Source organism: Heterocephalus glaber, unplaced genomic scaffold, assembly GCF_053883595.1.
Source record: "Heterocephalus glaber isolate CG9 unplaced genomic scaffold, H.glaber_assembly_v1.0 deba00001564, whole genome shotgun sequence".
NCBI classification, from domain to species: domain Eukaryota; kingdom Metazoa; phylum Chordata; class Mammalia; order Rodentia; family Bathyergidae; genus Heterocephalus; species Heterocephalus glaber.
Window position 1 is genome coordinate 15,702,479 of NW_028258351.1, and position 12,111 is coordinate 15,714,589.

A 12,111-nucleotide genomic window follows, 5' to 3' on the forward strand; every position below is an offset into this window, starting at 1 on the left:
GACAGCCACCCTCTCTGCACAGAGAGCTGGAATGATGGGGGCACAGCGGGGATGGGACTCCCTGGCATCAGGTAAGGAAAGGCGGAGCCGCCTTGCGCACCTGCCACTTCTACAATGTCCCCAGGGACGATGTCCCGGGCACGGATCCTCTGCACGCCCTTCCGGTCTGAGCGGATCACCTTGCCCATCTCAGGCTCATACTCCTTCAAGGCCTCAATGGCACTCTCAGCATTGCGTTCCTGCAGGACAGAGGCAGGCAGGCGGTCTGTCCCTGCTGTCCCCAGCAGGCCACCACTCAGAGTAACTTCCCTGGCAAGTGGGATGGAGCTTCCAGCAGAAGAATCTGCAGGCAGAGGTCATGACTAGTTCTGGAAGACCCCAGGGCCCAGCCCCAATCCCACGGCCTCTCACCTGCCACACGCCCACGATGGCATTGGCCACGAGGATCAGCATGATGACCAGGGGCTCCACGAAGGCTGTCGTGATCTCCTCACCCTCCTCGAACCAGGCCAGGACCTGCAGGGTCACAGCTGGTCAGCCAGGCTATGCTCCTTTTCCTCTGTACGCTGGATCTTCAGCCTGCCACCCTGCTTGGAGGGGACACCACTGGGGAGCCTGGGCTCGGAGAGGGTCAGTCCTCCGAGAAGGCCTTGGCAGAGGGTACCCAACCCACAAATGTCACCACCACAGGCCCCACCCCACCCAGGCCAACCCTCAAGGGCGTGAGACCAGCCAGAGACCTCACTGCCTGCCTAGAGCAGTGACTCTCAAAGTGTAGTCCTCAGACCAGCAGCCACAGTAGAACCTGGGAACTTATTAGAAACACAAAGCCTGGGGCCCATCCCAGACCGCCAGAGTCAGAAACCCTGGAGTGGGCCCAGGTATTTGTTTGATAAGCCCAGGGGGTTCGGATGCACACCCATGGGCAAGGGCCACTGTCCAGACCAGCGTCATTCCAGCCAGAGCACAGGCCCAGGAGCTGGAGGCCTAGGTCAAGGCCCATGTTCACTTCTTGGCCCGGGTGGGTATTTGTCACTCCCCTTCCGTGAGCATCAGTGTGTCCATCTGTGCTGTACAGGGGCACAAACACCCTTCCAGCTCTACCATTTTAGACATCTGAATAGACAGATTTTTTTTTTTAAAGACCTGGTTTCCTCAAGGACAGTGGCCAGGAGGGCGAGGCACAACTGTAGGGGAAGAGCTGGTCCCAGCCTGCTGCTCTACACACCAGGCATGAAGATGAGGTCTCCTCCCCAGGCACTGCTGGAGGTGGGGCCAGGAATGGGAGCCACACGCACCCTCAGGGGCCTCTCCAGCTCTGTTACCCTTGGATCCCCGATGCTCAGCCATCAAAGACAACCCATCTCCCTCACCTCTCTGCACTGTGGGCCATGGCCCCACAGGCCCAGGAGGGATCTTGACAGTAGGACTGGGGAAGAGCAGAGGGAAGAGCAGCCAAGGGGTGGGTGCAGGAGGTCAAAGCCCCAAAGTCTGAGAAGTACTGGAAGAGGGCAAGGCAGTGTCCTCAGCTGGGGGCAATTTTGGCCCCCTCCAATACCTGGCAATGGCTGAAGAAATATTTGATTGTTATGACTGGGAGGTCCTATGGGCATCTGTTGGGCAGAGACTGGACATGCTGCAAAACTTCCTACAATGCATAGGACAGCGTCCCACCCCACTCTCACCGAATGTCAGAGTGCAGAGCCCGAGAACTCAGGCTAAGACAGGGGGCAGAGTCACACCTGGGAATCTGAAAGCTCTGACAGCCAAGGTACGGATTGATGGGAGAGGGATCAGGCAAGGGAGCTGAAGTCTGAGCAGGACAAGGGGAATGGGGGACAGGGAGTAGATAAGGACAAAGCAGCCCTGGAGCCCCCAGCCTGGTCTCTACAGACTGCCCAGACCCCAGCTCTCCCTCCCAGGCTGCCCAGCAGGCAGGCCCTACTTACAAAGGAGACCAGGGCGGCCAGCAGCAGGATGCGCACCAGGAGGTCATCAAACTGCTCCAGCACCAGCTCCCACAGGGACTTCCCTAGGCACAGGGGAGTGCATTCAGAGTTGGGGGCTCCAGGGACCTCCTGATTCCTCTCCTTGCAGTTCAGGGCACTCCTAGGGCCTCAGCAAGGGGAGGGGGGCCACAATCTGACCGTGAATGGCCCACAGCTGTCGTTCCCAGCCCAGCAGCCTGCCCCCGCTGGCCTCACCTTCCTCAGTCGGGAGCTCTATAAGATCCGGACGCCACAGGAGCATGGGGAGACAAGAGAGCATGGGTTATGTCAGCGGGGCCTTGCAGGAGTCTGGCAGCCTCTTCCCAAAGTGCCCGCCCAGCCCACCATGATGCTCTAGACGTATCCATATCCAGGGCTGGGGCCACAGAAAAGATGACTTCACCCCACTCCATTCTAGTTAAGTGAGGTCTAGGATGGCTCGGTTCACCTTAGGATGAAACCAGAGCCGGAGGGAGACCTTTCAGTTCCCTTTACAGCCATTTCAGGGATGGGAAACTGAGGCCTGGAGAGAGAAGGGACCCCTGAAGGTCATGCAGAGTTGGCAGCTCTCATGGCCCCCACACTCTGCTCTTCCTCAGATGGAAGAGGCACCCACAGCAAGGGAGGTGCCTTCTTACCATAATAAATCTTGCAAAGGTCCCCTTTGCCCGTTGGGCCTCTGACCACCTACCTGCCCCTCTGGGACCACCTAGACAAGGCCAGCTGAGCCATAAGTCCCACTCTCCCAGAGCCCCCAACAGCCAGCATTCTAGACAGTGAGGACCCTTCCACAGCCCAGGCCTTTCAGAGGCCCTCTACTCCACGCACACTGAGGGAAGGCCCTCATCCCCTCTCTGCATGCTCAGTCCCACACATTTTGTAGAATACTGTTTCTAAACACTAGCAGCACCTGCCTCACCTTACCTGCCAATTTGGGGGGGGGGGGTTGGGTTTTTGAGTCAAGGTCTCTCACTATGTAATTCAGGCTGGCCTTGAACTCACAGCAATCCTCCTGCCTCAGCCTCCCAGGAACTGTGATTATAGATGTGCACCATCACATCCAGCTCATTTTTTAAAAAAATCTCTTAACATTTTCCAAAGCACCTTTTGTACCAGACAGAGCTAGCTGCCTCAGTTACCTGAAATCCGTAAATCTTCCCAGTAGCCTAATGGGGAGGCAGGGCAAGATTCAAAACTGATTTCATACAGGTGAGAACTGAGGATGAGAGGGGACAAGCAGCTGGAGCGAGGTCACACAGCAAGTGTGTCTGAGTGGGGCTGCACAGGGGCCAAAAGGTAGGCCCAGAGGATAGGCTCTGATAGGTTCCCCCTCCCAGGCTGGGGCCCCTACCTGGCCACCTGCAGTTTTAACTTCCTTCTACCTCCTTTTGCTCTTTGCTACTCAAAGGCTGGCAGCATCTGCAGCACTCAGGAGCTCGTTAGCTCCACATTCTGACCCCCCCCCCCAATGGGAGCCACTTCCTCTGTCTGCTTCCTGACACGTGGAACAGGCCCTCACCTCTACACCTGTTCTTGATGCGCACCATTTGTTCCCAGACCACGTGTTTGGAAGGGCTGGGGTCTGCACCTGGCACCTGAACCATGGACATCAAGCAGCCCACTGGACCACGGGTATCCAGGAGGAAAACATGTAACCTAAAAATAATTTTCTAGCATTTTCTCTAAAGTACTATTTTAGGCAACGGCTGACATTTTCCGTGGAAAATGTAATCTCCAGTGTCCTGCACTGAGATTAAAATCAAACAGACTTTTCCCTTCTGATCTATTTAACTGAAGTGAACAGGAAAGGCAGAGGGGGCGGGCAGCCTGCTTTCTAGGCCAGTTCTCCAATGGAGCAGGGTCCTTTAGAGGTCACCTTGGCCATCCCCCTGCCTCGACAGAAAGTGCCAACCTCGTGGCACACACTGGTTAGCTTCTGCCATGTTCTCCCCAGAAGACTCCCCAAACCCTCACTTAGGGCTCCTGACCAAGGGTAGAGTTTATCCATCAGTCCCACCAGAATCTCTTCCGCTGTTTCCAATCCCCCTCTCTGGGGCGTGAAGCCCCTGGGCTGCTATGTTCCTTAGCGCGTTTATTCTGGCCAGGGCAAGGGCTTAGGACGCACATCACAGGCACAGAACTCTCACCTCTCACCCCCAAGACGCCTTCCTCCTGCCTCAGGTGGCCTCTCAAGTCCTCTCCTTCACCTGCTCTTCCCTCCTGCTCCCTGACCCTTGTGGACCCAGAACCCACTCTTCGGAGATCTTCATGTGGTTCCCCAAAGGTTTCTGGCTCTCCCCATCTGTGGCCACATAGAAAATCTGTACTTCTGGGTCCCCTGTGAGTTTCCAAAACGAGAATATGTGTTAGTTCCCAGCTGGAGCACTGAATGTTTGGTGTGAGACTCTCTAGGTCACTGTCTAGCAGAACATTCCGTGCTGACGGAAGGGTTTTCTGTCTGTGCAGCCGACTTCCTTTGCCACTGGCCATGCTCAGCTATTGAGCACTTTGCTCATTTAAATTGCCACAAGAAGCTGTTGCTGGCCACAGCGGTCAGCACAGGTCTGGGCTCCCTGACCCTCTGCTGCAGCAACAGTGACCTGTGAGGTGGGGTCTGTCCTGCCATCTTGAGTCACAGGGGAAGGAAGGCACAGAGCCCCAGATAACCAACCTGCCATTGCTACCCAGCAAGAGACAAATGAATCTCTTCTCTTAAGCCACTGAGGGGTTTTGCTGTTTGGATTTTTTTATTTTTGAGACACACTCTCACTAAGGGGTATGATTTTAAAATATGGTAAATATTTAAATTTTTAAAAATTGATTACTGTAAAAGACACATTGCTATTAATCCTCCTCAAACAATTGCCCCTCACTTCAAACACACTTACCCCATCGTTCTTGCTACTTTCCAAAGCAGTTCTGGAAGACCAGCATGTGCCACCTACCCCTGCTATTTTTCCCTGGGCCTCTCACATGGTGCTCTCTCCTGGTCCACCCCTGCTAGGTGAGTGGGCCAGTGTGGGACTGGCCAGGAGGAGCCTGGCAGTTAACCCGCAGACCCTGACACCTAGCTAACCATCGAGCCTTTGGGGTTGTTACTACAATGACCTATTTCCTCCCAGACCTGGCTTTTACTACTAGGCTCTCCTTCCAGCCTACCTGCAGAGGCTCAGCCAGCCACGTAGTCATGGCAGAGGCCCTGCCCGTCCCTGCACACAGAACAGGCGTGGTCCTAGTCCTGCTGGAGCCGCTGACTCCCTGTGGTATCCCAAGGCTCCTGGGAAAGGTGGGAAACTGCACCCACCTTGATGTGCTGCTGTGACCATCATTATCAGGAGCCACATTCACTGAGCACCTAGGAACCACGTGTGTACCAGGGGCCTTAGGTACTTTATGACCAAAGCATAAACTGGAAGCAGCAGGTATGACACTGTGGCAACCAGCTCTGACTGTGTGCCAGAACCCTGCTAACTCCTTGGGCCCATTACTCTCAAGATTCTCAAGCAACCTTAGACGAAGGATGCTGTTTTATTCCCACTTTAGAGTAGACAACTAAAGCACAAAGAGGCCGAGCGACTATTCAGTCAGACAGCCAGGATGTGAAGAAGGGCTCTGAGCCCAGGCAGTCTGGCTCTCTGATCCCTGCTCCGGGCTCCCTGTGCTAACTCTCTGCTTTCTATCCCTGGTCCCTTTACTTCCCAACCAAGTTCCCCTGAAAAAACTTTGTGTCCCATGCCCCAACTGTAGGGCTGATGCCTTCATCCCATCAAATGGTCCACTCCTCTGTAGTGGCCCCAGAGCCAGCAGCCAAAATCACCCTGTCCAAATGGATCTACTGCCCTCACAGGTGCTAAGGAGTGGGGTACAAGGCCCTGCCTGGTCAGGCCCAGACTGCTTCAAATGTTGATTCTACCAAGACCCCAAGGGACCCAATTTGCCTTGCACATGAATACATCCCAGAGCCACAGGACCCCCGCCCCCTCCCCGGGCTGGGAAAGCACCTGTCGTGTTCTCCACCTCAAGCGTCCACGGTAGATGGCAGTTCCCCCTTTGCTGTCCCCAGTTGCATGTCTAGGGCTGAGCAGTCCCCTTGAAATGGTGGCTCTGGAACTGCAGCAGTGCCAGAGGCCCCACTTGCTACATGGGGGGGATGCCGAGTTGTGCCCACCTCAGTGCTGTCCCTCTCAGCTGGGCCGCAGGGAACAAAGGCAGTATCGGGGCACTGTTCCTCCCAGGTCCCCAACTGGGTGGCCCAGCTACCCCTGCTATTTTTGCCTGGGCCTCTCACATGGTGCTCTCTCCTGGTCCAACCCTGCTAGGTGAGTGGGCCAGTGTGGGACTGGCCAGGAGGAGCCTGGGAGTTAACCCGCAGACCCTGAGGGGCCAATTGGTGGTGGTCAGAGAAACGTTGGGGCAAGGAATCTGGTCTTGAGGGCTTCAGTCAAATCTTGTTCTCTCAGTCTCTTGTATCATGACCACAAGCCAGCTACGCCAGCCCCTGGGTGTGTTTCCCCATCTGCACTAAGAGGGTAATAATTACCTCCCACGAGGGAGCTGTGACTGCTGAGTGCCACGCACAAGCTCTTAGAAGTAACGTCATACGTTAGCATAGTAACAGGTATGCGACCATAAGCTCCATGGCAGTGCAGCTATGCTCAGTGGATGTCTCCAGCAGCTGGCATGGTGCCTAGCACACAGTAGGCGCTTAGTAAAATTTCGGGCACATGAATGACTTCAGTGGCTGTCCTCAGCCTACAGAATAACAACCACCTTAGCATGGCGGCCATCAAGGCCTTCCTAGATCTGCCCCAACAAGCCCCTCAGAATCACATCCACATCTTAGACACAGGTCCCCCTGCCTGCCACGAAAGATCCCTCAGGACTGCCATCACCTCCCTGTGCAGCTAAAGCTTTTTCCCTGACAATATTTTGCTTGTGTCATTCCTTCTGTGCAGAGAACCTTTCCCTATCTCCTCATCTATGCCCCACCCTTTCAGGAAGAGTTCCTGGTCACCTTGCTCTCCTCTGAGCAGTCAGCCACCAGTACTGGGGCCTCCCAGATCCTGGACAGGAGCGTCTCCAGGCAGGGAGGGGCTAGGTCATCCCTGGACCCACAGTGTGCCCTCCCAGCCATTGTTTACGCAGCCCTGGGCCCTCAGCCTGTAGCCAAAGAGGTGCAGGCTGGACCACACCAGGGTGCCCCCAGGCTCCTATACCACCTGCTCCTAATCCCCCTGGACTCCTTCCTTCTCACAACACTGGAAACTGGAATTTCGGCTTCTAAATGTCAGTCCCAGCCAGAGAGGCAGCACTCACCAAGGTCTTCCTCCAAGGTAAATTTACAGAGCAATTAAATCATCATTTGCGGAGCCAGGGAGAGGCCCTGGCTGGGCAGAGCCTGCCCAGCCTACCTGGCCCTGCCCTTGTCTAGGTGGACAAGCTGGCCCTGCTCCACTGAGGACCACTGAGGGGCCTTGGGACGTGGCTCCCCCTCTGCAGAGTGACCCACCAGCCTACCCGGCTTTGCTGGTACATCAGATGAGGGGTTTGCTCAGCAACTGTGTGTCTTCTTCCTACACCACAGGGGAGACCCGGCCCTGCCTGGGGGTGAGGGCGTCAAGCTGAGTCCATACCAGTCCATTTCAGATCCCTCGAGGCCGATAGGGGATCTCAGGGCCCATTTCTGATTCACTGAGGACACTGAGGCCAAGGAGGGGCAAGTTAGCCTGAGGCCACCCAGCGAGTGATGCCACTCCAGTTGCCTTTCCTTCCATTCACCTCCCTCCTCTTGGCCTGGTTTCTGGGTGTCACACACACGGGTTTCCCATGCTCAGTGCTAACGGGGGCTGTGCTGAAGGCAGGAAAGAAGGCCATAGCCAAGCCATGGAAGTACAAATCCAGGCTACCTGTCCCACCCTGGAGTGCCCTGAAGCCAATTGTACCTTGTCCAGCAAAGGAAATGAGTGGCTCGTTCACGGACACATTGGAAATCAGCTGGCTCCTAAACATATGAAAAGATGCCTAACCTGACCTGAAAACAGAAAGATGCAAAGTAAATCTACCAGAGGATACTTTTCTATTAGAGTGACACCGATCAGAATGCAACCTTCCCACTGTTGGCCAGGCAGCACGAAACAGTCCAGTTGGTTCATGCCACCAGAATTTAGCAAGCACTGTTCAGACTGCAGACACACTCCCCTTGGACTCAGCAGCGGCACTGCTAGAGATGTATCCTTTGGTGCTACTCCCAGGTGTGTGACAAGATGTGGGGACAAGGATAACCCTGGAATGCTGTGTGCTAACAGCAGAGGTTGTGAACAACCCACACGGCCATCTGAAGTGGGAAGAAACATTGGACCGGGCCCACAGTGAAACCCTGTAGCCATTAGGAATTTCTGCCCAAGGCTGTTCCTCACGGACCTGGCTCCAGGAACGGAGGTCTGGTTGACAGGGGGGCAAAACACTGCCTTTCATGCAAGAAAGGAGCCTAAGGCTTGGGCTGTAGCTCAGTTACAGAGCACTTGCCTGGCATGCCAGGTGTGGCCCGATGGTGATGTGTGCACACAGGGGACTCCTGGCTGGCATCCCCACTGGCTGCCCTGCTGAGGCTCCCACCCTCACTTTAGAGGCTTCTGTCTCTGGGAGGGAGGAGGAAGACAGGCAGGATCTAGGTGAGATCCTGGCCCACCCCGTCCATTCCTCCTCACCTCAGGCAGAATTTGCAAATTTAGGACTTAAGCAAATGACTTCCTTGTGGTTTTAGCACTAACGACCTTGCAGGTGCAGAGAGCAGGGTGGGGGAACACTAGTCCCTGGGGTGTTCCCTCCACCCACAGACCCTGCCCACTCTACCACCCAGCTTCTGGCCCTGAGCCTGGCCAGCCCCGCCTCCTCTGCTACCAGGACCTAGACTTGATGTAAGTGATCACGCTAAACATGCACAAACAACCCTAAGTGATGGGTTCTATTGTAGCCTCACTTACAAGGAGGAAACCAAGGTTTGTCCGGGATTGGACAGCTACGAAGGGCCAGGGCCAGGGTACAGAACCCAGTGAGCCCCACCCCAGAGGCTGGGCTGGTAGAGACCAGAGGATACGACACTGGGGCCTCCTCCACTGGCCAGGAGTGCAAGGCAGAAGGGAGGGAGGTGACCGGAAAGAGCAGTTGGCTTCTCTCTGCTCACCTGACAACTTCCAGAGCCCCAGGACAGGACACTTCCTGAGAAAGAAGCCGAACAGTGATGTGAGGAAAGAGTCCTCTGGGGCCCTGTGGGGACTGAGGACAAAGCTGGAATAGCTGCTGTCCAACTGGCCCTAACATCTAGCAAAGGCCTCAACACAGGTGGACATGATGGGGAAACTAAGGGCCAGGGAGAGGTAGGCAGCTGGTACAGACTCCACCACTTACTGGGTGACCTTGCTAAGCTATTTAACTTTTGGTGCCTCAGTTTTTCCCCTATAAAGTGGGGATAACAATAGTCCACACCTTATAGAGTTGTTTGGGAAAAAACATGAGATAATAGTTGAAAAACACTAAGAACAGTGCCTGACAGATATTAGGTGCTCAATGAACACAAGTTCCCATTGTTAATATTATCAAAGCAGAGAGGAACCAGGGGGTCCCAGCAATGCCCCCCTCCTGCTTCTCCTACCATATCCACACACATCTTCCTGCTGGTGGACCTACACACCACACCAAGCCAACATCTTTCCCATCACCCCCCACTGATGTTCAGGGCAAGTCATCCCAAAACCCCCTCACCCAGATAAAACTTCATGAGGAGAGAAGACCGGGGGCTTCCCCTCTCCTTGTCAGCTCCTCCTCTGCTGGACAGATGAAGACCGGAGAGCCAGAAAGGACAGGGGCTTTGGCCAGGCTCACGCAGGGGTAGAATCTGTGATTCTAGGGGCAGCACCACGGACTGGGTTTCCAGCTTCCCGCTGGAGGCCCCTGCAGCACCAAAGAGGCTGTGGGACCCCAGGCCTGCCACCTGACCCCCACCCAACCCCACCCCCCGGGGCCAGGCCCTGGTCTCCTCCAGTAAAGGACACCCTCCCTGCCAAGTCATTAATGGGCGATATTAAATAATATTTATCTCCCCAGTTCCTCCCACAACTCAACTAAATATAGTAACTAATTTTTTTGAAGGATTTCTGCTCCAGAAAGATAATATTTATATAAGAGGTGGTTTTCATAAACCAATACAAAACCTAAAGTGCCCTTTCTGACAGAAACTCATAATTTCCAAGCCAGTCCTGAGCAGAGGGACACCCAGGCCACAGCCCCTTCCCCTCTGCCTGGCTGGGAACCCCCAGAGGGGAAGGCCTCCTAGTCCCAAAAGGACACTGGCCCAGACTGAACTCTGGGGACAGAGAGGACATTTCTCTCTGAACCTCTCACACTTTGACAGGTGCTAGGGGGTGAGGAAGGGGAGGGGTAGCAGATCCTGCCTGGAAAGGACATGGGCAAAGGTCCTCTACACCTTTCACTCTCAGGACCTTCCAAGTGTGCTGGGGCCACATCTAACGGGCGCTTTGGTAGAAAGAGGAATCCCACACTTCTTTGAAGGAGATGAGGAAGAAATGATACCCCTCCCACGCAAACTACAAGAGCTGAAAGTTTCCCTCCGTGCCCACAGATGGGCAGGGGCCATTTCAGGTCATCCGGTCAGGGAACAACTCCTGAGGCCACCCATCTGCTACCTCAGGAAGGTGGGTGTCAGGCCTCAGCAGTTCAAAGCCCCCACCAACTGCCAGCGACATCCGCTTGGGTTGAAGAAAGAGGAAGACCTGAGGTGGGGGCGGGGTGGGGGCACCCAGGCCGCCAGCTGACTTGCTGCACCTTCACGGGCGTTTTATTGCGCCCTGGAGGGAGGACTGTGTCTCCCCGGGTCCAGCTGTGAGGCTGAGCCTCCGAGTCCCCGAGTCCCCGGCCGGTCACTGTCCAGCAGCCCCCAGCATCTGCACCTGCACGATGCGTGCGGGTTGCAGCGCGGCACGGGGGTCAAGTGCAGACGCACAAGGCGTGGGCTGAGGCTCGCAGGAGTGGATGGGGACCCGCGTGGAGGGGGAAGCCGGAGAGGTCCAAGCAACGGGCCCCGGGACCGAGGGCGGGGGTGGGTGGGTGAGACGTCCGGTCTCTCCCAAGGCAGAGCCCGCCCCAACCCCGGAAAGGTGGCGGTGCAGCTCTGCCGGGTGCCCCGAGAGCATCTGCGGAGGCTTCCGGAGCCCTCGCTTCCTGCCCGCCCAAGGGGGCGAGGGCTGGGAGGAGAGGACCGCTGGCAGGCCGGGGCAGGGGACCGACCCTGCGGCCCCGCTGCTCGGCCGGGCCCGCGCTCACCGTTGCGGCCGTAGCGCTCCCGCGCGCTGGTCACCTGCTCCGGACTGAGGCCGCCCTCGGCTGTCACCGAGAAGCGGCGCAACACGTCGGCGACCGGGAGCAGGTACGCCTCCTCCATGCTGCTCGCCTGACTGTTCGCGCCGTCAGGCCGCCTCTGCGCGGGGCTACAGCGCGGGGCGCCGGAGGCTTGGTCCCGGGCGGGCGCCGCGCGAGGCCATGTCCGCGCTGGGACCTCCCCCGACGGCAGTGGCGGCGGCGCCCGAGGCCCGCGCCAGGATGCTGCGCCCTGGGCTCCCTCCCCCGGCGGGGCGGCGCGGGCCCGCCCCCGCACTCACACCCCTTCCGGCCGCCCTCCGAGCCGCAGCGCCCCGCCCCGGCGCACCCAGGGGCGCCCAGCCTGCTGGCCGCCCATTCTACGGAAGGGGGCACTGAGGCAGTGGGTGGGCAGTGCGCCGAGCCGGGGAAGCCGGGGCAGGGCGGGGTCGGCCTCTATGCGCAGAGCTGGGGGGCTGCCTAGAGCGAATCTGGGAGCTGCCACTTTCGCCTCCTCTCGGTTCTCCTGGGGCGTGGGGTAGGGCTGCAAAACCGAGCTGTCCATAGAGGGGCGTCCTAGTTCCCAACTCCACTTCTGCGCAATGTGACCCAGGATCTGGAGGGACCGAGAGCCTACGGATAAGCAGGTCTCCTCCGGAGGCAGCCACCTGATGCTTTGCTCGTGCCAGCTTTGCGCTGTCTTTATTCTTTCCCAATTGCCCAGCGATGCGCCGCAGTTGTTCCTCAGACA

General features: G+C 56.9%; 1 protein-coding gene across 3 annotated transcripts in view; it reads right to left on the reverse strand.

Moving 5' to 3' along the window:
* Atp2a3 (ATPase sarcoplasmic/endoplasmic reticulum Ca2+ transporting 3) overlaps window positions 1–11,617 on the reverse strand; it is a 30,431-nt gene extending 18,814 nt beyond the window's left edge. For 2 of the 3 annotated variants that reach the window (XM_004857234.3, XM_087191997.1), the window contains exons 1-5: window positions 11,328–11,617; window positions 2,205–2,222; window positions 1,950–2,032; window positions 412–516; window positions 101–239 (exon numbers count right to left, since the gene is read on the reverse strand). In XM_004857234.3, coding sequence (XP_004857291.2) covers window positions 101–239; window positions 412–516; window positions 1,950–2,032; window positions 2,205–2,222; window positions 11,328–11,445 — 463 coding nt within the window. In that variant the 5' untranslated portion in view covers window positions 11,446–11,617. Of the gene's footprint in view, window positions 1–100; window positions 240–411; window positions 517–1,373; window positions 1,569–1,949; window positions 2,033–2,204; window positions 2,223–11,327 lie in introns of all 3 variants that reach the window. The other variant, XM_087191996.1, reaches the window with a different exon arrangement.
* Between the last annotated feature and the right edge of the window lie 494 nt (window positions 11,618–12,111).